This window comes from Callithrix jacchus, chromosome 11 (genome assembly GCF_049354715.1).
Source record: "Callithrix jacchus isolate 240 chromosome 11, calJac240_pri, whole genome shotgun sequence".
In the NCBI taxonomy this organism is placed as follows: Eukaryota; Metazoa; Chordata; class Mammalia; order Primates; family Cebidae; genus Callithrix; species Callithrix jacchus.
In genome coordinates, this window is record NC_133512.1 from 96,956,932 (window position 1) to 96,981,873 (window position 24,942).

Genomic DNA, 24,942 nt, shown 5'->3' on the forward strand with positions numbered 1-24,942 from the left:
GGCCCGGCAGGAGCATTTCAGTGGAGCGGGAGCTGCATCCAGCAGGGTTGGGATTCAGGGAGAACCGAAGAGTGCAAATGAGACAACTCTTTTGAGAAGTTTTATCACTACTGGGCAGCAGCCTGTAGGATAAGTAGGGTTGAGAGAGCTTGTTTCAGGAGGCTGGGTGCAGGAGCTCACGCCTATGCCAGGACTTCGGGAGGCTGGGGCGGGAGGATCACTTGAGCCCAGGAGTTTGAGACCAGCCCAGGCAACATAGTGAGACCTCGCCTCTATTTTTAAAAACATAATACAAAATGAAAGAAGAGTGCTTGTTTTCAGTGGGAACCTAACAGCACTTGTGCATGCTGCTGGGGGAACTGCAGGGGAGAGGGGAATGCTGATGAAATGATAGTGTGGGAGAGAATTGCTGGAGCGGGCCTTTGTTGTGGAGAAGGGACGGAGCTGACACACGGAGGCTATAGTCAGGAGCACAGACCGCTCATCTGGACGAACAGGATCAGCTGCTGGCAGGTGGAGGGTATGGTGGGAGGCTCTGGAAGTTCTTCAGAAGCTTCTCTTTTCTCAGTGAAGGGGGAAAACAGGGGCATGAGCTGGGAGTGAAGAGGGTGGAGGAGAGGTTGGAGGTCAGAGGAGGTAGAAGATGCGAAAAACGCCTGTCGGGGTGTGGGAGCAGGCATGGATGTGCCTGGCAGCATGAGGCCAGCCAAACTCATGCCGAATCCACAATGAGACAGGGGGGCGGGGGTGAAGGCGGCTGTGTGTCTTTCTCTGGCCACATTCAGGTACACAGTTTCAGGGAAGTGTTGGTGAAGCTGGATTTACCTCGGAAGAGAGTCAAGAGTATATGCAGGGGGCCGGGCATGGTGGCTCACGCCTGTAATCCCAGCACTTTGGGAGGCCAAGGTGGGTGGATCACTTGAAGTCAGAAGTTCGAGACCAGCCTGGCCAACATGGTGAAACCCTGTTTCTACTAAAAATACAAAAAGTAGCTAAGCATGGTGGTATGCGCCTGTGGTTCTAGCTATTCAGGAGGCTGAGGCACAAGAATCGCTTGAACCCAGGAGGCAGAGGTTGCAGTGAGCTGAAGTCACACTGTCTGGATGACAGAGCTAGACTCTGTTTTTGGGAAAGAAAAAAAAAAAAGCCAGGCACAGTGGCTCATGCCTGTAATCCTAACAATTTGGGAGGCTGAGGAGGGCGGATTGGCTGAGGTCAGGAGTTCGAGACCAGCCTGAGCAACACGGTGAAACCCCACATCTACCAAAATACAAAAAATTAGCTGGGCATGGTGGTAAGCACCTGTAGTCCCAGCTTCTTGGGAGGTTGAGGCAGGAGAATTGTTTGAACCCGGGAGGCGGAGGTTGCAGTGAGCCAAGATCACGCCACTGCACTCCAGCCTGGGTGACAGAGCAAGACTCCGTCTCAAAAAAAAAAAAAAAATACATGCAAGGGAGGTTAAGATGGTCAATGTGTGTTATGTGTCACGTCAAAAAAGCCAGGAGATTCAATGTGTAAGAGCAAGGGGTGGCTATGCGGAGGGGTGCAGAGTGGTGAAATGAAGCAGAGGTTCCAGAGGAGTCGCAGGATTTGGAGATCAGGGAGCTGGACAGGGTGAGCTGGAAAGAGGAAAGATGAGATGGTGGTCAGAGAGTGGGGTGCATGGGACTGAAAGTGTGGGGCTGTGGTTGCTGCAGTTATCTAAGAGGTGACCTTGGGAGTGCATGGCTGAGGGAGGGGTGAGGATCACTGGAAGAGGAGCTGCCAAAGAACGGAGAGGCCAGAGTGTTTGGAAGAGCATGCAGCAGGCTGGACTGGAGTGGCGCTCCAGAGAGTGACAGGAGCCAGGAGCAGAATCCGCAGGAGTGAAGGCTCCCTCGATGGGGGTAAGATGCAGAGCCAGGGATCTGGAAACAGCAGTGAGGGGCAATGGGGGGGCCATACCCACCCCAGCCACTGCTGGGAGCCTGGCTTCTGCTTCTGGAAGGCAAAAAGGATGCTTCCAGGAGCAGTGGAGCATGTTGGAAATGTTCCTTAGGACAGACCACACAGCTGTACAGGAGGCTGGGGCACAAGAAGCACTTGAACCTAGGAGGCAGAGCTGAAATTGCACTGCCTGGGCGACAGAGCTATACTGTGTTTTTTGGGGGGGAAAAAAGGCCAGGCACAGTGGCTCAGGACTGTAATCCTAACACTTTGGGAGGCCAAAGTGGGCGGATTGCCTGAGGTCAGGAGTTCGAGACCAGCCTGAGCAACACGGTGAAACCCTGTCTCTACTAAAATACAAAAAATTATCTGGGCATGGTGGTGGGCACCTGTAGTCCCATCCCCTACAGGAAACGTTCCTTAGGACAGACCACACAGTAGGAGGGTGTCAGGGGTTAGAGAGAAGTGGCCACAGCAGAGGGGTCTAGGGCCTTACAGGGCTCGAAGCACAGGAGGTGAGGTAACTGATGGTAACTGATGCAGTCAGAGGTAAAGGCAGCATAAGATTGAACCTGGTGCCCTCAAAGGCTGATGGCAGGTCGAGGGCTCCCCTGGCCCCATGGCTGCAGAGTGGAAGGTTCAGCGTCAGACCTGCAAGGACAGCCAGGCGGCAAATCCACACAGCACTTCCATGGGGGTTTTATTTCCACATTCCACTGCCCATGACCATTTGATTTAATATTCTCGAAAATGTGTTCAGGGAAATGCAGTTTCCCTAAACTTTTTCTCACTCTTCAGTTATCTTCACTCTGGTGACACCCAGACCTCAGAATGCAGTGGTTGGCAGGAATCCCCTGAGCATCTGGTCAGAGCAGCAGCTGGGGTGGGTTCCTGCCTCCTGAGTCCTCAGAAGCTCCCTGAGGTGAGGGGCAGGCCACCGGGCCATCAGAATTGTCCTGACACTGTCAAGGGCAGCTGTTGGCTGCAAAAGACAGAGAGGAGAATTGGAGGTGCTGGAATGGGGCTCCCCTCACTAAGAAAGAAGAGGGCTGGGGCCTGGGGAACACAGGGCACATGTGGAGACAGCTAGCAGGGTGGCCAAAAGCCTCCCAACACCAGGCAGGGTGGGGAAGGCGGGGCCCTGGCCCAAAGCCCCAGTGAAGCGGGCAGCACTCCATGCCTTGCCAGTATTTCCAGAGGTGGAGGTTGGAGGAGAGGCAGCAGCACCCTCATGTCACAGACGTAGACAGAGCTCCAGGGAGGAAATGGCATTCCCAGGGCCACCCACCCTGACATGAGCAGACCCCAAGTCCACCAGAAGCCACAAGGCTGCCCCCCAGATCTGCCAGGGAGCAGGGCACCCAACATCTGGATACAGCCAGCATCTGTAGAGAGACAGGGAGGTGGGTAGGATGTCTGGGTACACTGGGTGACTCCCCTGGATCCTCAAGCATTTGGGACATGGCAGGGGCAGGGCAGGAGTGGGACCTTCGCAGGACCAGGGGATATTGTAAGGATGGGTGGGCTTCCCAGCCCTGGCTGCCTATTGACCTGGCTGGTGGAGGCAGAGATGGCTCCCACACACCTGAGAGGAGGTGAGGGAAAAACTAGCTACTATTTGGAGTCTCAACCACCCTGAGTCCCGAGGCCATGTGTCCCCTTGTTTGCCCTGGGTTTCAGCCACATCTAAGCTGCTGAATCTGGCCAGACGTTCCAGGTGTTGATTCAGAGGGAGAGGAGAGGAGAATAAGGATGTCTCTGGGTGACCCCTCCCTCCAGGGGCCATACAGCCAGCAAGTGAGGGACTGCCCAATTCAGGGTCCCTGGATGTGGCCCTGTTGCCCACCAGGCAGAGCCACTCCCTGGAAGGTTATAGCACCCCTCGGCATCCCACGTAAATACTGCCTCACAGCTCATCGCTGTCCTTGCAGAAATGGGGACCAGGCCTGTGTGGTGCGTTTTTATGGGGTATGTGACCTGCTACAAGTGACTACTTTGTTAATGGTCTCCATGGGGGGAATAAGAAAAATCCTGCTGTGAATCCAAAATGTGCCTTCCCTGTGGGCCAGTGGGATGCTCCAGAGCCCAGAGGCCCGGCTATCCTCCTGCCACCAGCGGTTCATTGTGTTGTGTGTGGTGGGAGGGGTGTCAAGGAGCATCCCATTAGACTGAAAATCCCACGCAGGCAAAGAGAGAAAGGAGGCCTCATTTATTCCACTAACCTTCACATGCACCTGCCCACCGCACAGGACGCTGGGGATCCCAAGGTAAGGCCTCTCCCTGCTGGCTGCGTGTTAAAGGTGTAGGGCTGGGGGCTCAGCAGGTGTGCACTGCAGGGGGCAGAGCCGCCCAGAGAAAGCTGCTCTGAGAAGAGGACAGAGGGAGCAAGTGGGAGGGCCGCGTCCCTGAGGATCCCATAGAGGAGGGGGTGGTGAGCTGGACGACACCTCACTCCTGATGAGCAGCCCCCACTCACTGGGTGCGAGTCTGCTCTCTGCTCCCTCCCTCTGTCCCCCTCCTTCCTCCCAGTCCGCCTTGGTTCCTGCCTCTGTCATAAGAAATCCTTGGATTTCAGAGCTGGAAGGGCCCTAGGAATGCTCTAACTGAAGCCTCTCCTTTCACTCCTGAGGGACTGGGAGGGACTGGAAGGTACAGCGACTTGCTCAAGGTCACACCAGTATTTCGGTGTCCTACTTTTTCTTTGTTTTTTTGCTTCTTTCTATTGCATTTGTCTCTTTCATGTATGTTTGCAAAAGGGACACAGACAGTCCCCCTGATAGCAGCAGAGAGCATGGGGGTACAGAAACATCCCAACACAAACAGGGAGGCATCCAGCTGCTCTGGCCTGGGAGCAGTGTGGGGGCAGCCAGGAGGTGGAGGAGGAAGGTGCCTGATGCCGCTGGCCTGGCCTTCCCAGCTCCCCTTTGCTGATCCTCCACAGGTGGGGGTTAAGGTAAGGACCCCTCTCCTGCTGTCTCTGGGGCTGGGCCTGAGTTCCCCTGGGGTTGGGGCTTAGCCCTGGCTGGCAGGTAGGCTGGATGGTGGAAAGTGGGGGCCTGGTTTAGGGATGGCTGGAACACAGAAACCAGGCTTTGTGGTCCTCAGCGCCAAGTGGTGTCTCTCCTCTCTCTCTCTCTCTTCTCTTGCATTTTCTTTCTCTCTCTCTCTGACACACACACACACACACACACACACACACACACACACGCCGCCCCAATCAGTGAGGGTGATCGCATTCTCCTAAGGAAAGCTTTATTGCCAGGGTGTAGGAAAAAGGGGGCAGAGGAAAGAGCTCTCTCCCATGCAATCCGTTCTCCCTCCAGTCTCGCTTCCTTTGTTCCTCCCTTCCCTTCCTCCCTCTCCCCTCGACAGCTTCCCTTCTGTCCTTCCAGCCCCTTCTTCCCAGTTCCCCGCTCTCCTGCTCCTCCTGCCGCGCCCCCGAGCGGGTCCCGTTGGTGGGACCTTTGCCGAGGGCCGGCGGGCGGGATAGCGGCTGGGGCCCGGCCTCGGTGGCCATCTTCCCGCAGGGAAGGAGTTAAGTCTCTTCCCCGCATCCCTCCTCCCTCCGCCGCCTCCCCGGCCGCCGTGGAGTCCTGCAGCTGGGCCCCGGGCTGACCTTCACCGGGAGGGAGGCCGCGGCGCGCATGCCCAGGCCGGGGACCGGCGCGGGCGGAGGGAGGGGCGGCGCGGCCCGGGCCCGGCGGGGCCCCCCAACGCCCCGGCCACCGCCCGCTCGCTCGGGCTAGGTGGGGGCGAGGCGGCTTAGTCCGTCCCGCAGGCCGCGGCGCATCTCTCCCTGCGCGGGGAGCGGCGCTTTGCCATTTGGTGCTGGTGGTGCTTCAGCGAGGGAAGGAGCGATGGGGGGACGGCAGGGGGGACTCCGGCTCCGGGCGCCGGTTGGCCGTCCTCGCCCCCGACAGGCGCACGGCCTGCCCCAAGCGCGGCGGGTGCCCTACTGCGCCGGGAGGAATCCGGGCTCTTCACTGGCCTCCATCCCACTCGCTGGAGCCTTAGGCGGCGTGGCACCGCCGAGTGCCCTTCCGGGGCTGAGTCACTGGGGATCCTGGCCTTTGTGAGAAGGGAGCCCTGGCCCGGGCCCCCACACTGGCGCCGCCCCTGCTTTCTGGTCTTAAGGCTCCTCCTGTCGTCCACCTAAAAGCAGTATGCAAATAGGTCTGGGCCTGCCTTGAGAATGGGGCCCGCCGCGGGATGCCGAGGTGCTCCAGGTGTGCCTGTGTGTGCAGACCCATGTGACTTCCTCGACCTTCCGGCGCTCGCATTGGTGTGTGTGCCTGGTGTGTGTGTGTGTGTGTGTTGGGAGGGTATGTGTGCCAGGTGTATCTATTGTCTGTGCACACTTAAGGATGCCTCCCAGAGGAGTGGCTCAGGAGGGGGCTTATGTGTGGACTTGGGTGAAGCTCACCAGCTCCTCCATATGGGCCTCACCGTAGCCCCTCCTCTAACCACCTCCGGCAACCTCCTCCACCAAGACCAAGCCCTGCATCTCCCAGCCCCTCCCTCAAACTTCCCAGCGGCCAGGCTGGAATGCCCAGCATGTCCTCTGCTGTCCTCTTTTCCCAAAAGCTCTCTCCAACAGTTGAGATAACTGAGCTTTAACAAAGCCTAGTGGTGTCGACTCCCAGCCCCCAGAACCTCCAAGGCCTGTGGTTTCCCACGACCCTTCTAGAAGCACCCGCCATGGGTGGGGGTGCCCATGGTAACTCACACCTCCAGGTAAATGGCAGAGTACCAGCTCCATCCATTGGCTCATTGAGTTTTGCAAGCATGGGGTATCTGGGGTATTGTTGAGTTCCCGTGCCCAGGCATGGAGGAAGAGTGAGAGTTAAAGATCAGTCCTTGACCGTATCGGGGCCTTAGCCTCTTTGGGAAACCTAAGCTAATGCCCGTGAAATACAATGCACATCAGGCCAGTCCAATGCCAATTCATGGTGCCGGGTAGATGGCAATGGGCATTTGGAGAAGAGAAAAACCCATGCATACAAGTAGGACCAGGGAAGGTTTCCTGGAGGAACTGGGGCCTGAGCTGAGCTTTAAAGGATAGGTGTGATTTGGACAGGTAGAGGGCATTCCAGGTAAAAGAATTCAGGGGCAGGGGCTAAGAAATGGGAGTGAGCAGGGATTTTGGAGGTTAGCAGGCAGACTGGGCAAATCACCTCCCCAGGTTCCCAGCAGCTACCTTCATGACCTATGGCAGACAGAGTCAGCCCACCCACCCATCCCCACCCTGTCAGCCCAGGCTCTGTGTTTGTGTGTGTGTGTGTGTGTGTGTGTGTGGTCTAGTCTAAAGCTCTGGGAGAGATTTGGTAGCAAGGGGATCTCTAGGTCCCCTTTTAAGCCAGGGGTGGTGTAGGGGCATCCTGGACCAGATGCCCTCTCTGGCATTTCAGATTGATGGTGGGCACCTAAATGAACAGTGACAGCTAAGAGCACCACCAGGACCGGCAGAAATCAGGCTGCGGACAGAAAAGACCCCCTGGGCAAAGGCGTTCTGAAGGGTTTAGGGTCAGGACTTGTCAGTCTTCAGGGCCCAACTTCAAATAAGTGTTTCACCAAACTCCCCTAGGCACTAGGCATGGCCCTGCCCTCTCCTGGATTCTCGCAGTGAGCCCACGGCTCCATGTCCCAAAGCCCACAGGCTCCTCCCCCAGAAGGAGGAAAGAGGGGCGTGGCCTTTGGGGGACTCGGGAGGGCCAGGGCTCCCAGCCTGGGGATGTCAGGATTTGCCCCTCCTCCTTCTGGTCCCTCCTCCACTCCAGGGACTGCCAGCTCCTTCCACACGCCCCTTCTGGGGCTCCCTCGCCATCCCACCCCACACCACAGCTTCAAGACTCCTCTCTCTGGGGTATTGAGGCAGGCCCACCATACCCAGCCCAGCTGCCCCAACTCTTCTGGGTCCACCCCCATCCCAAGGAAACCAAGCCGGGCTTCCCTCGTTCCCTCCACGCACCCACCCCAGCACCCCCCTGGCGCCGCGCCATTCCCCACATTCGTTCTCTTCCTGTTCTCATGAGCACAATCCCTGTCCTTCTTTCCGAAATACTTCCCCTGTTGCCCTCACTTTCTCACAGAGCGACAAACAAAGACTCACATACCCAGAAATAGCCTCGCACAGAGCTGAAAGGCACAGGCCACGTCCTGCCACACACGCAGGCGCGCGCGCACGGAGGCTGTCGTGGAGGGAAGCACACAGACAGGGCGTCTGTCTGCATGCACAGAGCAGCCACGCCACAAAAGGGCGCGGACACACACTGCGTGCGAGACAAGGGCACACACAGCCGTGGACGCAGGGCCACGCCGCCGCCCGGGCACACCCACCGCCGCCGGCCCAGGGCAGGCGCGAGGCCTCGCTGCCGGGCTCCCCGGCTCCTGCTAGCCCGTGTTTCCCGGCTCGGCCTGCCAGGTCTCTGGGGAAAGGGCCTCAGAAATGCAGCAGGAGCCGCTGGGGGGAAAGTTGGAACTGACTGTTCCCGGCCTGGCGCGGCCGGCGAATTCCCTGACGGAGAAACTATTTGTGGCGAGAGCCGGTGGCCGGCGACCCCCCGCCGCCTCCCCTGGCGTCCCCTCCCCGCGCCGCCTCCCGCGGCCCTCGGCGGCCTCGGGCTGCAGCGCCGCTGCCCAGCGCCCGCCGCCGGGCTGGTCGGCGCGCCTCGCCGCTTATCTGCGCTGTTTGGACAGCGGGCTTGGAAAGGCAGGCGGCCCCGTCCCCGCCGAGTCAACAGGCAGACCCCGGGCCGCCGGACTATTTCTGGCTTATCAGTGCAGGAATGCGGCAGCCGCGGCGGCGGCGGCGGGCGGGCGGCGGCGGCGTGGGCCGTGGGCCGTCAGGGCAGCCCTGAAGGGGCCCCCTCCCCACTCCGCTCGAGTAGAAGTGTGAGAGAGCCCAGCAGGACTCAGAGGGGAGAGTTGGAGGAAAAAAAAAGGCAGAAAAGGGAAAGAAAGAGGAAGAGAGAGAGAGAGTGAGAGGAGCCGCTGAGCCCACCCCGATGGCCGCGGACGAAGTTGCCGGAGGGGCGCGCAAAGCCACGAAAAGCAAACTTTTTGAGTTTCTGGTCCATGGGGTGGTGAGTGGGGGAAAGTTAGCGGGGGAGGGCGAGTGAGCTGGCTCGGGCTGAATGGAGGGCTGATCGGGAGGGGCCGGGAGGGCGCTCCCGCTCTCCCACCCCTCTAGCGGGGGGCGCCACGGCCCACGGCCCGGCCCCGGGACCGTGCCGGCGCCCTGGCACCTGAACACGTCGCCAGGCGGCCGGCCGGGTCTGGCGCGAGGCGGGGAAGGGAGGCGTTTACATGGCTCTTGTCAGGGGTGGGGGTGGGACTTGGGGACTCTCCCCCCCCAAGTGGGGGGTCCTCGCTGTAGTGGACAGGTTGACTTCCGTTCTTTTCCTTGTGGGCCCAGGTGTTGCCCCTGCCCTCGGGGAGGGGGTGGGGGATGGGGATATGGCAGAGTCTGGGCTGGGCTGTCTCTTCATCCGTTGGGACAGTGTCACTGCTTGTGTCTCCAGAGCAAGGAGCAGGTGACCCTGGAGGCACTGTCGCGGGAAGCTCGCAGGCTGAGCGACTTCTGCATCCCAGCGGGAGGGCTCTGGAGCTTCTGCCTCGGGGTGGGGGAGAGGCCTGCTCTAGGGACTTACCCCAAGTTACGGACTCTGAGGGTCCCCTTGGCGGCTCAGCCACCAGAAGCTGATGTCCTAAACTCCTGGAAGGTGTGAAGGAAGGGCTGGAATTGGGGACGTGAGGCCTAGAGACTGAAGGGTTAGGGGAGTACTGTCCTGCCACAGGCAGGCTGCAAAGGCACGTGGGAGCCCAGGAGGCTGCAGCTGAGTCAGTAGGCCCCACTGGGAGGGGTATGGAGGGGTGTGGAATGGGAGAGGCAGGGGCTGCGGCTCTTGGGATGGATGAGGGGGTGGAGGCCCTATGTAGAGGAAGCAGTTGGGTTTACTATGGCCAAATTTGGTTGTGACCTCAAGGAAGGCACCTTCTCAGTAAGGCCAGAGTCCCTAGGATTTTGGCCTTTCGTGGGGGTGGAGCTGGTGGCTGGGACAGCTCTCGGGGGCTCTGGAAGCCTCCCTCTCAAGGCCTCTTCAGCACATGAGCCAGTGTCCCTGGCCTTGATAACTGGGGAGAGCAGCTGACAGGGAGAGGGGCCTCCAGCCCCAGGGACCCCTGGGTGTAACTTCCCAAGGTGTCCATGTCAGCCAGCTGCGTTACCAGTCCTAACCTGGCTGCTGGTGGGAGCCTCTTTAAAATGGCCCATCTAGTGGGGAGAGAGGCTGTACACGTGAACTTTTTTTTCATCTGGTCAACTTAGAGCTTCAGTTCTTGGGTGGCTGTGAGCCCCAGTGCCCCACCTATGCTGGCGGCCCGGTCTGGCTCCATTCTGGGCTGCTACCCTGAAGGCGTGAGTGACAGGGTCAGGTGGGGTAAGGGAAGCAGACACATGGACAGGCAGGTTTCACTGCAGGAGAGACAGGCAGAGACAGCTGCTGACGGAGGTGGGAGGACATTAGGGCTAGACACAGAGCCTGGAGGGCCAGGAGGGAGGTGGCAGTTGGAAGGGAAACAGCAAGCTGGGGGGCGGTGGGCCCTCTTCGCACCTGGGGGTGAGGTGGGTGGTGTGTCGGTGTTAACAGGCTCAGGGTCTGCATCCCCTGCTCCCTTATCTATTTCCTGTTCCCGAGGTCCCCGTCCCCATCCCACCCCACTCGTTCTGTTTCACAGCCCCGAAAAACTCTCTATGGCCCTCCCCATCTCCCTTCTGGAGTCTGGACAAGTGGGGTTTGGAACACTTCACTGGATGCATTTGCATCTCATTTACACCCCATCTGACCACCCAGGGGTAGTGGCAAGGGAGGAGGAGCTGCCTCCTCTCAGTCTCCACAGCCCCCTCTGAACCCTGACTCCTGACCTGGCTGGGGTGGGGGTAGGAAGAGGAGGAGGGGGCTGCTGACCTGGGCAGACAGGAAGGGAAATGTGAATGGAAATGTCACTGCCCTGACCTACCCCAGGGCCCCTGGGCAGCCCACCTCTAACTCAGCTTCCGTCCTCCCAATCGGAATCCTGGCGGGGTCTGGGACACCCCAGCAGGTTGCCCTTGCCTGCCTCCAGCCCTCACTCTGGGAGCAAATATGGGGGCAGCTTCATCAGCGAAGATCCCGGGTGTGGAGACTTGGAGCCAGCCGAGGAGAGTGGGGTTTGGGACCCAAGGGTCAAAAGCAGGGAAATAGGGAGCAGAGTGGCTGAGATGAGCTGGTGAGTGCCAGGCAGAACCGCCCAAGAAGTGGAGCCTGAGGAGGAGGTGCAGGAGGAGGAACAGAAGTTGGGGCAGGGAGGTGGGTCCCCGACCTCAACCAAGCCCGCAGAGAGCCAGGCCCTAGGTCCCTCGGGGGTGCCCTTCAGGGGCTGCCCGGGCCAGGATGAGCTGGGTGACCTTGGCGAGGTAGTTTTTCTCCTTGAGAGCCACAGTGGCCTCATCCGTCCAGTGGGGATGAATGGACTTGCTGACTGTCTTGCAGAGCAGCATGTGGATGTGAACATCTTTGAAAGGTTGAAAGACGCCATTCATATTCATTTTTGCGGTACCTTCCGCAGCCCCGAGGCTCGCAATGCCCTGTGCGCTGCCTGGCTTCAGTTAGCTTACTGCAGCCAGACGCCAAGCCCCTCCGCCAGAGCCGCGCGGATTCCGGCGCCCCTGCCCCTCCTACCCATCGTTCCCACCCATCGCTCAGCGCTCAGGGTCACCAGCCGAGGGTCTGGGGGGGAGGGGAGACGCCGGCTCACCGCGCCTGGAGCGCGGGCCCTGGTCTGACTCTCGGGCGCCCGTTTCTGCTTCACCCCCGCCCCACCCCCAGCGCCCCGGGATGCCGTCTGGAGCCCGGATGCCCCACCAGGGGGCGCCCATGGGCCCCCCGGGCTCCCCGTACATGGGCAGCCCCGCCGTGCGACCCGGCCTGGCCCCCGCGGGCATGGAGCCCGCCCGCAAGCGAGCAGCGCCCCCGCCCGGGCAGAGCCAGGCACAGAGCCAGGGCCAGCCGGTGCCCACCGCCCCCGCGCGGAGCCGCAGGTGAGTGGGGGGCCCGGCGCGGAGGGGGCGTGCAGAGGCGGGCCCTGGGGACCCGCAGGGACCAGGTGGGCGAGTAACGGGGATTGGAAGGGGCGAGGAAGAATGATTAGCAGTGAGCGAGGCTTCCTGGGTGGGATGCCCTCTGGGGAGGTGGGCTTAGGGGGCACCGGCCTGATTCTTTTGTGTGCCCCCAGTAGAGACAGGCTGCGACCCTCCGCAGCTAGTACCGCTTCCCTGCACGCTCCCCTCACCCTTCTCCTTGTCACCTGCTCAGACCCTCTCTTCACCCGTCAGGTTCTGGGTGATGCTTCAGTCTTTGGGGTGGGGCGGGGCTTCCAATGGGACTGAGGGCAGAGCTGTAAGACTGTGTTGCCCGAAGTGTGGTTCTCCGCTGAGCCTTCCTGCCAGCCCCCCTTGGGCTGTTTCAAAGCCACTCCAGATTTTCTCAATGGGACTCTCTGGCCATGGGGGTGGAGCTTGGGGATTTGCCCGGTGGGTAGATGGTCTATGCCCAGTCCCGCTCTTAATTCTTAGGCACTCTGGACCAGGTCTACTCCCAAGTCACCAGGGCCAGTCCATTTCTTTCTTTCCTCCAGCACCTGGTGACACCCTCAAAGCCCCTGATGGCTCCTGGCAACAGCAGTGCTCCTCTGGGTCTCAGTATTTAGCCAAATACACATGCTTTTTTTGCACAACAGATGGATTTCCATAAAAGGTGTAATATCAATTTTATCTCATTATTAAGTATTTTTTACACATCAGGGAAAATTCACACTTATAGGAATCCCATGATGAATTATTTTGCAAAGCGCATCGTCATCTGTACAGAAAATGGTAATTCCCTGATTTATCTTGTATAAATGGAGAGTTACACATAATCTGTTTAAAACAAATCGGACCTTTAATGAAATCTGCTTGTTAGCCTTCGATTTCTGCATAGGGAGGGGGCAGTGGTTGAAAATACCACACGGGGGCAGTATGAAGCTATTCTCTAGGCTGCGTTTTCATCTCTTGACCCGCCAAGGTTTTTTGGGGGAGTCAGAAGCAACAATGGGTCAGAAAGAGCCCACATCCAGCTGCTACTACCACAGGCCTAGTCAATTTTGCCCCAGCCTGAAGTCATACCCACACAGGAGAGCATCCATGCACTTCTGGGCCCCTATGGCTGCAGTGTGTCCCTCACCCTGTTGGTAGGTAGGCCACAGACATGAGCACCCCCTGCCCATCATCGTTCTCTCTTCCAAGCCCAGGGCGGCTGGCTGGGATGCAAGTCCCACCAGCTTCACACCATCACCTCCTGCTCCATGGATAGGAAGGAGGTCATCTCTCTCCCCTCTGAGCTTAGACCCCTTTGGACAGGGCACCCCCTCCTGCTTTGCAGAAAAGGTCCTGAGAACCTGGCTTCCCTCTCCTTTGTCCTCCCTGATCCCCACCTTTCCTCCAACACTTCTGCAGCTCCCATCTTTGGAAGCACCGCCCCCACCCACCAGTCCCTCCTAAGTCTAAATTTTTCTGTCCCTAAGGATGTGGCGGGGTGGAAGGGGCTCCCAGGCCAGAGAATATTGGATGGGACACCCCTATGTCCTGAGAGAGGACAGAGCACCAGTTCCACACACAACCGTCATAGCCCTTGGGCAGGCAGACAAGCCGGCTGTGGGAACCCCAGCCAGGCAGGCAGAGATGTCGGGATAATTTAGCAGGTGGCCTCGTTACTCCCAGATCTGTCGCCATGGTAACCTGTTTTTTTCTTTAAAAAATGTACAGTGCCAAGAGGAGGAAGATGGCTGACAAAATCCTCCCTCAAAGGGTGAGTGCCTTTCACAGCAGCCCCAGCCCACCCCCAACCCTTTGCTGCTCCGCCCTCCTCTCCCCCAACCCAAGCTGCCTCCCCTCCCCCCTCAGAAGCAGAGCTTCAGCGTTACAGTCACTTTCACTTTTTGTTTAAAAAAGCTCATTAATAAGTGAGGCTCCCCAGGCCAGAGGGAGGGAGTGGGGTGCAGGGAAGCAGCAGAGCCACTGGGGCCAGAACACAGGGCTGAGGGTCAGGGGATTGGACACTAAGACCTAAAGGTGTAGGCCCAGGAGGGGACAAGGGCTAGGGGATCAGAGGCTGCCAGGCAGAATGAAGGTGATAGAAGGTGGCCAGAGATCCTGGGCATCCTAAAGGGACCCAGGTCCAGCTAGGTATGAGGACAGCACAGTTGGGACAGGTGCAGGGACTGAACGAGGTGCCAGCAGCGAAGCAAACACCACTGTCCAACTTGTCTCAGGGACCGAGCCCTTACTATGCACTTTGCAGGGCCCAGGGGAAGCCCAGTAGGTGTATGACGTGGAAAATGATAAGATGAGGAGACTAAAGACTAGTGCTTGCTGGGCTCCACAGTTACTATCTCCTCTTCTGATGATGAAACGCATGGCTCTTCCTAAAGGGAGAAGCAATTGTTTTCCCTACACAGAGAGGGCCCTACTGCTAGATAATGGCATTCTGAGGAGAGAGGTCCTGTTCCCACTGTGAAAGCTCCATGCCCAGAAGTAGGATGGCTCCCCTCCACATCTTTTGTACCCTAGGATCACACAACATGCATACATTCCATGGTACAACCCTGGACTGAAGCCTCTGACTTCTGCCCTGTTCTTCCTTCTCCAGATTCGGGAGCTGGTCCCCGAGTCCCAGGCTTACATGGACCTCTTAGCGTTTGAGAGGAAACTGGATCAAACCATCATGAGGAAGCGGGTGGACATCCAGGAGGCTCTCAAGAGGCCCATGAAGGTGCCTTAGTTTGGGGGTAGGAGGGGGACTCAGTCTCGTGCCCAGGATGGGGAAGCAAGGTGGTCAGGGTGGGAGCACACAGCATTCACTTGGTTCTACACTCTATTTCTACAGCAAAAGCGGAAGCTGCGTCTTTATATCTCCAACACTTTTAACCCTGCGAAGCCTGATGCTGAGGATTCCGATGGCAGCATTGCCTCCTGGGAGCTGCGGGTAGAGGGGAAGCTCCTGGATGATGTACGTCCCGGCGCAGGTCTCTCCAGGTGTCCTAGGGTGGGCCTGGGCTGCACTGAGAACAGAACTAGGTGTCTGCACTAAGGGCTAGAGAGTCAGGCCGGTCCAGGGCAGGGCAGGGCAGGGCAGGGCAGGCCTAGAAACATTCGGGTGCAGAGGATTTCATCTAAGCCCGCTGCCCTGTTTGCTGCCAACTTGGCCTTCTTCTGCCCCCAGTCCCTTTTCTGCACCCACGGTCCCTGTTTCTCTCCCACAGCCCAGCAAACAGAAGCGGAAGTTCTCTTCTTTCTTCAAGAGTTTGGTCATTGAGCTGGACAAAGATCTTTATGGCCCTGATAACCACCTCGTTGAGGTGAGACCAAGATCCCCTCTGCCCTTGAACTGCCACCCTCCCACAGGCCAGAATCCCTGAAGAACCAGCCCAGATTTGGATCACGGACCACCCTAGAGTCCTGGGCCCCACCGCTCCAGATGGGCCTTTGGGTGACCCAGCTCTTCTCTCCTGGACAGTGGCATCGGACACCCACAACCCAGGAGACGGACGGCTTCCAGGTGAAACGGCCTGGGGACCTGAGTGTGCGCTGCACGCTGCTCCTCATGCTGGACTACCAGGTCTGCATCTGCCATGCTGCCCCGCACATGTCACATGAGGCCCTTAGGGCAGGCCTAGGTCCCAACATGGTCCATCTTGAGAGACCTCCTTCCCCTCCCAACCCTGTCTTTCCCTCAGTCAACGCATCCCCCTAGTCCTGAATGGCCTGGCCCTGGGCTCCTTCCATTCTCTCCCTTTGATCTAACTTTCACAGTCCCCTTTTCCCAGCCTCCCCAGTTCAAACTGGATCCCCGTCTAGCACGGCTGCTGGGGTTGCACACACAGAGCCGCTCAGCCATCGTCCAGGCCCTGTGGCAGTATGTGAAGACCAACAGGCTGCAGGACTCCCATGACAAGGAATACATCAATGGGGACAAGTATTTCCAGCAGGTAACCTCCCTCCTGAACCCAGGGGCCTGGGGATCAGGCAGAGTTCTCCAGCAGGGGAAGTACCTCTACCAAGGTAACTACCACCCTCCCTTCTAGTTTCCTGAGTAGCAGAAGCAGTACAGAGTTATGGTCTTGGAGCCAAGAGACCGACCAGGATTCTAGTTCAGGTCCTACTGTGGATTAGCTCTGTGCTGCAGCCAATCCATTTTAGCCCCCGCCCCCGCCCCCCCAAGTTAGGAAGACCTGGAACCCTACAAAGCCAACTGCTTTCTGGAATGTAATATTCTTGGCACCTGGAGTTTGGATTCCCAGGTTCTAGTCCTGAGTCTGGACTCTGGGTAAGTGACTTGTTTCCTTATCTTTGAAGTGGAGTGATAATACCTGCCCCGTCTACTCTCCTGGGCAGTTAGGGAAGATCAAATTGCTGCAAAAGGGACTTAGCGAAATTCCACCAAAAGAGAGTATTCTTATTAATGCATTTTAAAATAAATACGGCAGATAAACCTGAGGAGTAAAAATAGCAGCTGATATTTATTGGGCACTTACCATGTGCCAGGCATTGTTCCAAGCACTTTATGTGCATTAGCACCGACTTCTCACGACAGCCCTGAGATAGATATTATTTTCACCCCCACTCTAGAGATGAAGACAGAGGCCTGAGGTGTCAGCTTGCTCATGGCTGCATAGTGATGGGAGAGGCAGGACCGATACATAGACTGGCCCAGGGCCTGCACTCTCAACCTGCCCCACACTGACCCACCCCAGGCCCTGTCAGCCGTGCTGGTGGCTCCACCACCAGACCAGCCCACCCCAATCCCATCCCCCTGTGCACTGAGGAATCAGACTCACTCTCAGCTTCTTGAGGCCTTTCTACAACCAAAGGATCTACAACTTCGTGATGATCTCTTCCAAGAGTGATCTCTCCCTGCAACTGTCTTGCTAGATTTTTGATTGTCCCCGGCTGAAGTTTTCTGAGATTCCCCAGCGCCTCACAGCCCTGCTACTGCCCCCTGACCCAATTGTCATCAACCATGTCATCAGGTGAGGTGGCCCCAGCTTGCTTCTCAGACCAGGGAATGATCTCATTCCTGCCTTCCCTGCCCCTCCCTCTCCTCCCACTCCCGTATTTTCTCCCTCCCTGTTGGAGCTGCCCCCACCCCGGGGCCCTAGGGCCTCTATAGGGGCATCATGAACACTGAGGGCTGCACTTCCCTGGCAGTGTGGACCCTTCAGACCAGAAGAAGACGGCATGCTATGACATTGATGTGGAGGTGGAGGAGCCATTAAAGGGGCAGATGAGCAGCTTCCTCCTGTCCACAGCCAACCAGCAGGAGATCAGTGCTCTGGACAGTAAGGTGGGGCCCAAGCCCAGAGCTGGAATGGGACATTAACCCAGAGATGATAAAGCAGACTTTTCTGAGACCAGGGTGTGGTTGCAGATGAGCAGTCTGGGTTAAATAAAAAAAAGGAAAAGAAAAAGAAGCGACCAGAGTGTGGGCCAGTGGGGTACACATGGCCCTTCCATGCTACTTGGAGTTGAACCTTATTCCAAATTTAGTTCTGCCCATCCCCTCCTCCCCTGGGACTTCAGAGGAATCAGGGGCTCTGAGGTGTTGTCTTTCACCAAAGAAAACCCCTCTCCCTCCCCTTCCCACCCACCTCCTTTTCCCCTCCCTCTCCCACATCACCACAGCCAGGTGGAAAGCATCTATCTTTCTACCTGCAGATCCATGAGACGATTGAGTCCATAAATCAGCTCAAGATCCAGAGGGACTTCATGCTAAGCTTCTCCAGAGACCCCAAAGGCTATGTCCAAGATCTGCTCCGCTCCCAGAGCCGGGACCTCAAGGTGAGAGGGAGACTCAGGGAGTACTGGAGTAGAAGACAAGCACATCAGGAGAGACAGTAAATGTACTCCAGGGCAGGTGAGGGGATCTGGAGCTCAGGGCTGACCCCATGCCCCCTCCCAGGTGATGACAGATGTAGCTGGCAACCCTGAAGAGGAGCGCCGGGCTGAGTTCTACCACCAGCCCTGGTCCCAGGAGGCCGTCAGTCGCTACTTCTACTGCAAGGTATGGAGGGTCCCTTGCCCTGAGGCTTCCCCCTCCTCAACTCCAAGAGAAACCTCCCTGTTCAGCTTGTGGGCAGCCCTCTTAGCTCCCCACAGTAAAGCTTCACCACAATGCCTGACCATGCAGCAGACCCCTGCTCCCAGATGCTCTTCCAGGGTGGGCAGTGTCAGGTGGTGGGGTGGTCCTGATCACTCACCAGGAACACTGACACCTGCTCCTGCTCTCACTTCCTCTAAAGATCCAGCAGCGCAGGCAGGAGCTGGAGCAGTCGCTGGTTGTGCGCAACACCTAGGAGCCCGGGAACAAGCAGCACGAAGGACCTTCTGGCCGCACTCAGAGCTCCAGCGCTCCACCCCAGGCTCTGGCATCACTCCTCTGCCGCTTTGGGGTGCGGGGCTGGATTAAAAGTTATTCATCTGACAGCAGCCATGTGGTCATTGGAAACTGGGGAGGCAAGGGGGAGGAAAGGTGGGTGGGGAGGCAGTGGGTCCCTCTGGACAAACTCCCCACACCCTTCCCTTGTATTCTCTTTACTCAATTTTCCCTAGATCTAAAAACAGTTTAGCAGAAGACACGTTTAATAATTTTCATACTTTAAAAATACAGCAACAAGCTCTCTATCTGTGGACCACCTTGCCTTGCCCTTCCTGGGGCTGGGGCAAAGCAAAGCTGAGGAGGTTAGGGCCCTGAGGGGGGCTAAGTGCTATTGGCCTGCTCCTGCTCAAAGAGAGCCATGGCCAGCTGGGCACGGCCCCCCAGCCCCTCCAGGTTGCTGAGGCGGCATCGGTGGTAGAGTTCCTCGCTGAGCCGTGGGCTGCAGTCCCGCAGGGAGAACTTCTGCACCAGCCCTGGCTCTACGGCTCGAAAGAGGTGGAGCCCTGAGAACCGGAGGAAAACATCCATCACCTCCAGCCCCTCCAGGGCTTCCTCCTCTTCCTGGCCTGCCAGTTCACCTGCCAGCCTGGCTCGGGCTGCCAAGTAGTCAGCGTTGTAGAAGCAGCCCTCCGCAGAAGCCTGCCGGTCAAATCTGCCCCCTGTAGGAGACCCCCAGGAGGGGCCAGCACCAGGAGGGGAGGGGGGGTCAGGGCCAGCTCCTGGGGGCCCTGGGGGTGATCTCTGTGGTGACAGGGCAGGATTGAACTCCTGGAAATGGACTGGAAAGAAGGCCTGCCAGCCAGAGATGGCATTCATGCGACAGCGGTTAAGGACTTCGGGCCCAGGCCTGGTCCACACAGTGGTGAGGAAGAAGAGAGTGTCCACAGGGTGCTTCTTCGAGACTACGTCCATGAGTCGCACCTGGGAAGGGGCCTCTGCTCGCACGGCGAACCAGGCCAGCCTCGTCCCAGGGTACCGTCGCTCTAACTCAGCTACTGCAGCCTTCACCCCAAGAAATGGGTCTGGAGCTCCACGGCCACCTTCTCGTGGCCCGTAGACGAGCAACAGGGTGAGCAACGCATGTTCTCGTGGCTCCAGGACATTGGCTGCAAAGGCCTCAAGGAAAGCCAGGGCAGCAGCAGCTTCAGCCACCAGGAGTGGTAGTACTAGCTGCACTCGGGTGGCCTCAGTGACATAGGGCATTGGGAGGATTTCCACCCGGCTCAGTGGCCGCAGCAGGCTGACCCTGCGGGCCAGGGCCCGCCGGTGCCCACGCTGAGTCACACATTCCAACAGTAGGTCCAGGGTGTACTCCATGCCCCGTGCCGGGTCGAAGCGCCGGTAGCCGTTGAGCAGCTGCTGCTTTTGGAAGCGCAGACGGGGCTGATAGCGCCGATTGAGCTGCTCCAGGGCAGTCTCCAATGCATCACCTACATCTGCCCTGCTGGCCCCCTGTAGTGGGCACTTCGGAGCCCCATCTGCACAGGAGAAGGTGTGCTGCTCTGTGAAGTAGTCCCAGCCCAGCACCTCAAAGCGAGAATGTGGTGTGAAAGGAGCAGGGAGCCCAACGGGCCAGCTCAGCCCTGCCTCCCCTTCGGGGGTCAGCACCGTCAGGTTCCGGATCTGAGCCTGGGTTGGAGGGAATGTGCCTCACATTAGTGCCAGCTCCAGGACCCTACCCAGCTCCAGCTGCCTGGGCTCTGAGATTCAAACAGTTGAGCTCTGTCCTAACTCCATCAACAGTGAGGGGTCCCTTGTTAATCACTGAATCCCCTGTATGTTACTCTTCACCTCTAAAATGCAGATGGAATAGGAATCATACTCGCCTTACACAATTGCCACGAGGAAGAAGTGGAAAGTGTGCTTTTGCGCAGGTAATAGTATCTTTAAATAGAAGCTCAACAGCCTTTCTCTTCTATACCCAAAGGACCCGCGTCCTCTTCATAACCAACCCTTGTTTTCATCCACACTCCACCTCTGCAAACCCTGACATTCGACTTAAGAATTATTCTACCTTCTACCCTTGGGCTTTCTTGGGACACTTCCAGAAGTTCAGAAACCAGAATTTTTGCCTCTTCAGTAGACAGGCACTATTGAAGAGGAGCTAAAACTATTCGGTCTGAACACAGCGGAGTTTCTTGATCCTGAGTTTACTTACAAACCCCTTTAGCTGCACTCAAGTTGTCCTGGGAGCTTACCTTATGATTGCTTTGGACCCGCAATGACCTTTATCCCGGTAGTTGTTTTAAATTTAAGTGTGGTCAGCCTTTCCCTGCCCTGCCACTATACAGAGCCTAGCCCAGCCCCACTGCCAGCTGCTCACTCATTGTACGCCTGGACATCTCAGGCTCTCTCTGACCCTCTGACTGTGGTCCTCTGCCCACCTGCTCCTCTTCAGCTCACCTGCAGTTGTTCTATTTCACTGTAAGCCCGCTCCAACTCCAGAGCGCTGAAGCGTTTGTGGAGTCGGTACATGAGGGTACCTTCGGAGACAGGGTGCACGGCGAAGGCACTCAGGAAAGCCGAGCTCCCTTCCTTCTCAGGGTCCCTATTTTTGGCCAGTTCAAATGAGCGATACTGCTGCCCCTAGAGGGACCAATCAGACCAATCAATTCCACACACAAGAGCTGCCAGTCCCAAACCACCCTTAACCATACTCAAGCGTTCACATACTTGAACGCACTGCTGCGTTAGAACAGAGGACAGAGGAGGCGCTCTCCACCACCTCTCTTAACCCCGCATTTTGGAAAGCAGAAAGCAACTAAGGACACTCTCAGCTACTCTCAGCGCACTCCTTATGGGCTTGCCCTACTCTGCAAGGAGCAGTCACAGAAATAAAATATTAAAAAGAGTAACAAGGATACTCTCCTCCCCCAAAGAATCCCATTGCTCCTCAAGGGAATGAAAGCCACAAGCTAGAACATCTTCCCAATAATTTGGTTTGAGAGGATGTGCTACCTCTGGGCTCTTCTACTCTTCTCCAGAACAAATAGGGAAGCCCTCTGAGCTGGAAAAGTGATCATCTCACTTCTCTGAGGAGTGGTCATCTCTAGAACATGCCCACATTGCCATGTCAGGGGAGGTGTGGAGGGCAAGGGGGCGGTGAGTAAGAGCACCCTTTGGTCTTGCTTAGGGGTCCCTAACAAGATACCACTTTTGATAGCCCTAGGTTCTCAGATTGCCAAAAGTGAGCAACCGAGGGTCCACAGGGTGGCCAGTGGCCAGGAAGGGTGAACAATGGCCTTCAACGTGCTACTGGAAGGAAGGCCAATCACTCATCCCCCACTAGCTTATCAGGGACTGGGACTGACTTGAAAGAGCGGTCACCTGGTGCTGTGACACACAGCCGACGCCCAGAGAGTCAATGAGGCAGCGTCCAAGCCACTCATCGGGACGGGCACTGAGAATGTCTCCTCGGCAGCCATCCAGATGTGGCCGCAGACGAAGCAGGAGACTCCGTGACAACAGGTAGCCAAAGCCCCCATGACAGTACCGGGCCTGCTCGCCTGCACCAATGAACTCCTCTGCCCGGCCTAAGTACAGGTCTTGGTTGATGCTAAGGTGGCCAGCAAGGGCTGCCAGGCGGGGGGCCTGCACATATGTGTCATCTTGCATGATGAAGAACCAGTCGTAGTCGGCCCCAAAGTGTGTGTGAAGGTGGCGCAGGGTCTCTGACATGAGCCAGGCTGGCCGCTCATCCCCATGAGACACCACCTGCATCCCTGCCGGAGCCCGGGCTCCCCGCTGCCCAGTGAAGTAGAGTAACCGAGGGAAGTGATGGGCCACTGTACGGTTCACAGCGACAGCCAAAGTGGACAGTGTAGCTCGAGAGGTCAGGACAGCCACCAGCAACCGCTCACGGGAGCCCAGCTCTGTCTGGATATACCGAGTCCTGTGGAAAGACCAGTGTGCCAGGGGTCAACTCCCTCATCTTCAGGAACCCAGCTTATTAAGTATATATACCCCCCTCTAGGGGTGAGTGAGTTGGGGCTGAGAAGGGAGAAACTTCCTTCCTTGTCAATATTAATTAGGTTCTGAACTGAGTATCCACTAACTAGCTGACAATGGAATTGATTTGGGAGGGGAGGGAGTCTACTAAGAATAGATTAGATGGGTTAGATGCAATTTCAACTCTGTTCAAGAACATCTAACCCTAATTTAACACCAAAGAGTGAGACTTTCTAAGATCTGAGGAGAGAAAAAACGAAAACCATAATGGGAAATAAGACATAATTGCTCCAAGTCACCTGACACCAATTACCAATAGAAAGGCAGAGGCAAGAATTTACAACAGCCCCAAACAGGGCCAGTGTCTGGGGACTATGCACACACATAGCTCTCACCTGAGCACCTTCTTGTAGGGCTTGTTGGGGTCCCTGTAGTAGGGGACAATCCGGGGTTTGAAGTCTTCATCAGTTTGGTCTAGCCGAGCTCTCGAATCTGGATTCTGTGGCCCTCCTCGCTCCCCTACAGCCGCCACACAGGGATCTTCTCCCTCCCCCTGGATCCAGGAAACCCGCAGCAGACTCAGGCTGCACCCCAGAGACAACCCTAGGATGAGGGGAAGCGCTGGCCGCAGCAGAGCCAACAGGGAGCTCAGTCGCATGGTGGCAGGCCCTGCCATGTGGGTGCCCCACAGGGCACAACCTCAAGGATCAATGGATTGATGGGCACCAGGCCAGCCGTAGGCCTGAAGTTTTAACCAGAGAACCTGGGGTCAATGAGGCCAACAACAGAGCAAGGCACACTGGCTTCCAGGCCCAGCATCCCCAAGATTGACTGTCCTGCCTTCACAACTCCCTTTGCCTGGTCTTCAACCTAACCCCCAGCCCACACGGCAATACATATAACAATCAATTTCACTACACTGGGACTATGGTGTGTCTTCCAGTAGAGAGAGGAGAAAGTAAAACTACCGCCAAAGCTAACCCAAAAAGGAGCACTATACACATCTGCAGACTGGGCCTAAGTCACCAGATGACAGCAAGCAATAAGAGGTTAGGGGAAAGCACACGATCCATCAAAAACAACAGCCCCCAACCAGAGAAGCCGGAGCCGGCCTCAGTGGGCCTTTCCTGAAGAATGCCTGGATCTGGCACAGGTCCTCAGGCAGGCTACTGACGGGGCTGCTGAGCCACCGCAGCAGGCTCGGCGGGCACAAGGGAAGGGGCCAGAGCCTCTTTCTACTCTGCTCCTCGCGTGAGGAGACGCAATGGCTACAGGAACCCCGCCTCCCACTCAGGAGCGGCCAGGAGCCATTCGCATGGCACACACAAGTTCTGCCCACCCGAATGAGCTAGACGGATCGATGACTCAGCACTGACAGCCTCTCAGGAGCGCCATGGCCGATGGAGCCATCTTGCAGAGCATTGTCCTCGGAACCCCAGCTGCTGAGAGGAGACAGCAGGCAGGGACTGGAACTCTTGCTGTGCCTGGTTTTACCAGGGCCCGAGGCCAAACGAAACCAACCAAAAGCAAACAGGATTCTGAGAACACAAACAGAAGCGCAGCCGGCTTCCGACAGGATCCCTGCCGGGGGCCTGCTCTACCTCTAGGCGATCAGAGACCAAGCCTAGCCCTAGAACGAAGGCCCGACGCGAGTCCTCGTCGTTCGTTTCAAAACAGAAATAAACTGGCCACGTCACCCGGCTGCTGAGAAGGGGGCTCGGGAGTCCAGCTCGGATCGTTCTGCGAGCCGGGGTCGGAGGTCGCGGCTGGGAGACTGAGGCACAGACCTCGTTCTCAGGCCCGTCGGCGGGAGCAGAGGCCGCGCCAGAGATAGCACCGAGGCAGCGAGCGCAGGACCAAGAGGGACGCCCAAGCCCCACGGGGAGGAGGCCCGGGTCTCAGGGTCCAGGACCAGCGGACGCCGAATAAAGGGCGGCCGGGGGCTCGGGGGCGGGGACGTGGGGACCAAGAGCGGCGTCCGGCACGCGCCTGGCAGGGAGCAGGGACGGGGAAGGGGGAACAGACCCCAGTGCCCGCTGAGACGCCGGCTCCGCAGCTGCAACCCCTGCCACCTCACAGCCCCAGCCCGCAGCTTCCTCTTCCGCTGCCTGTCAGTCACCTGTCTCTATGGTGACCGCATCCGGCCGCTCGCTCCGCCCGCGCGCGCGCTCTCTATGGTCGCTCCCACAGCTTCTCCGCACAGCGCTCAGCCTCGGCTGGGATCCCGGCGGCCGGTCCCCAACTGGCCACCCACCGGAAAGACGCGTGCGCCCCCACAGACGCGAATCCAGGCAAATCCCGACTGGACCAAAGGTGCCCCGTAGCTTCGGCTGAACCCCATCTGCCCTGGAAAAAAACATGCCCCCACTCTCGGGTGTGTGCTTCTCCCAATTGGCTGGGGAATCCCATCAGCCTTTCAGTTACCTAACAAGTATTTGTTGTTTTCCAGCCCCGTACGTCCATCTAAGGAAGCTAAGATCCGGGCATCTTCGTGAGTGCTGGGGAAATAAGTGGTGGACGAGATGGGCATGGTCCCTGCTCTCAGGAAACTGAGAGT

General features: G+C 57.8%; 3 protein-coding genes across 6 annotated transcripts in view; 1 reads left to right on the forward strand and 2 right to left on the reverse strand.

Moving 5' to 3' along the window:
* SMARCD3 (SWI/SNF related BAF chromatin remodeling complex subunit D3) overlaps nt 1–18,484 on the forward strand; it is a 38,142-nt gene extending 19,658 nt beyond the window's left edge. Inside the window, exons 1-13 of one of the 3 annotated variants that reach the window (XM_002751852.7) lie at nt 8,520–9,008; nt 11,793–12,004; nt 13,769–13,811; nt 14,652–14,774; nt 14,889–15,011; nt 15,265–15,360; nt 15,519–15,620; nt 15,829–15,990; nt 16,934–17,031; nt 17,210–17,345; nt 17,717–17,839; nt 17,961–18,062; nt 18,301–18,484. In XM_002751852.7, the coding sequence (XP_002751898.1) occupies nt 8,931–9,008; nt 11,793–12,004; nt 13,769–13,811; nt 14,652–14,774; nt 14,889–15,011; nt 15,265–15,360; nt 15,519–15,620; nt 15,829–15,990; nt 16,934–17,031; nt 17,210–17,345; nt 17,717–17,839; nt 17,961–18,062; nt 18,301–18,354 (1,452 nt within the window). In that variant the 5' untranslated portion in view covers nt 8,520–8,930 and the 3' untranslated portion in view covers nt 18,355–18,484. Of the gene's footprint in view, nt 1–8,519; nt 9,009–11,792; nt 12,005–13,768; nt 13,812–14,651; nt 14,775–14,888; nt 15,012–15,264; nt 15,361–15,518; nt 15,621–15,828; nt 15,991–16,933; nt 17,032–17,209; nt 17,346–17,716; nt 17,840–17,960; nt 18,063–18,300 lie in introns of those variants that run through there. The other 2 variants (XM_002751854.5, XM_078343447.1) reach the window with 2 other exon arrangements.
* Nucleotides 5,162–8,353, reverse strand: LOC144578411 (uncharacterized). Its single transcript, XM_078343448.1, has 2 exons — nt 8,040–8,353; nt 5,162–6,078 (listed from the first exon to the last, which is right to left on the reverse strand). Exons 1-2 carry the CDS (start codon nt 8,154–8,156, stop codon nt 5,689–5,691), a joined length of 507 nt encoding a protein of 168 aa, XP_078199574.1. The 5' UTR covers nt 8,157–8,353; the 3' UTR covers nt 5,162–5,688.
* A 138-nt stretch (nt 18,485–18,622) lies between the features above and the next one.
* Nucleotides 18,623–24,485, reverse strand: CHPF2 (chondroitin polymerizing factor 2). 2 transcript variants are annotated; one of them, XM_009002816.6, is made up of 4 exons: nt 22,781–24,485; nt 21,765–22,329; nt 20,841–21,023; nt 18,623–20,066 (listed from the first exon to the last, which is right to left on the reverse strand). In XM_009002816.6, the coding sequence occupies exons 1-4, from the start codon at nt 23,059–23,061 to the stop codon at nt 18,759–18,761; spliced, it is 2,337 nt and encodes a 778-aa protein (XP_009001064.2). In that variant the 5' UTR covers nt 23,062–24,485; the 3' UTR covers nt 18,623–18,758. The 2 variants fall into 2 exon arrangements, with proteins under 2 accessions (XP_009001064.2, XP_009001066.2); XM_009002818.6 differs by lacking the exon at nt 20,841–21,023.
* Between the last annotated feature and the right edge of the window lie 457 nt (nt 24,486–24,942).

Bases quoted from the DNA above. Each gene is read 5' to 3' on its own strand.
- LOC144578411 (XM_078343448.1), bottom strand. From the start codon at position 8,156: ATGCAGACAGACGCCCTGTCTGTGTGCTTCCCTCCACGACAGCCTCCG. The intron at 6,079-8,039 runs GTATGTGAGTCT...TACTGCTTTTAG, and splicing joins CTGTGCGAGGCTATTTCTGG to GTGGACGACAGGAGGAGCCT.
- CHPF2 (XM_009002816.6), bottom strand. From the start codon at position 23,061: ATGGCAGGGCCTGCCACCATGCGACTGAGCTCCCTGTTGGCTCTGCTG. The intron at 21,024-21,764 runs GTGACCGCTCTT...TGGTCCCTCTAG, and splicing joins GCTGTGTGTCACAGCACCAG to GGGCAGCAGTATCGCTCATT. The intron at 20,067-20,840 runs GTGAGCTGAAGA...CCTCCAACCCAG, and splicing joins GTGAAATAGAACAACTGCAG to GCTCAGATCCGGAACCTGAC.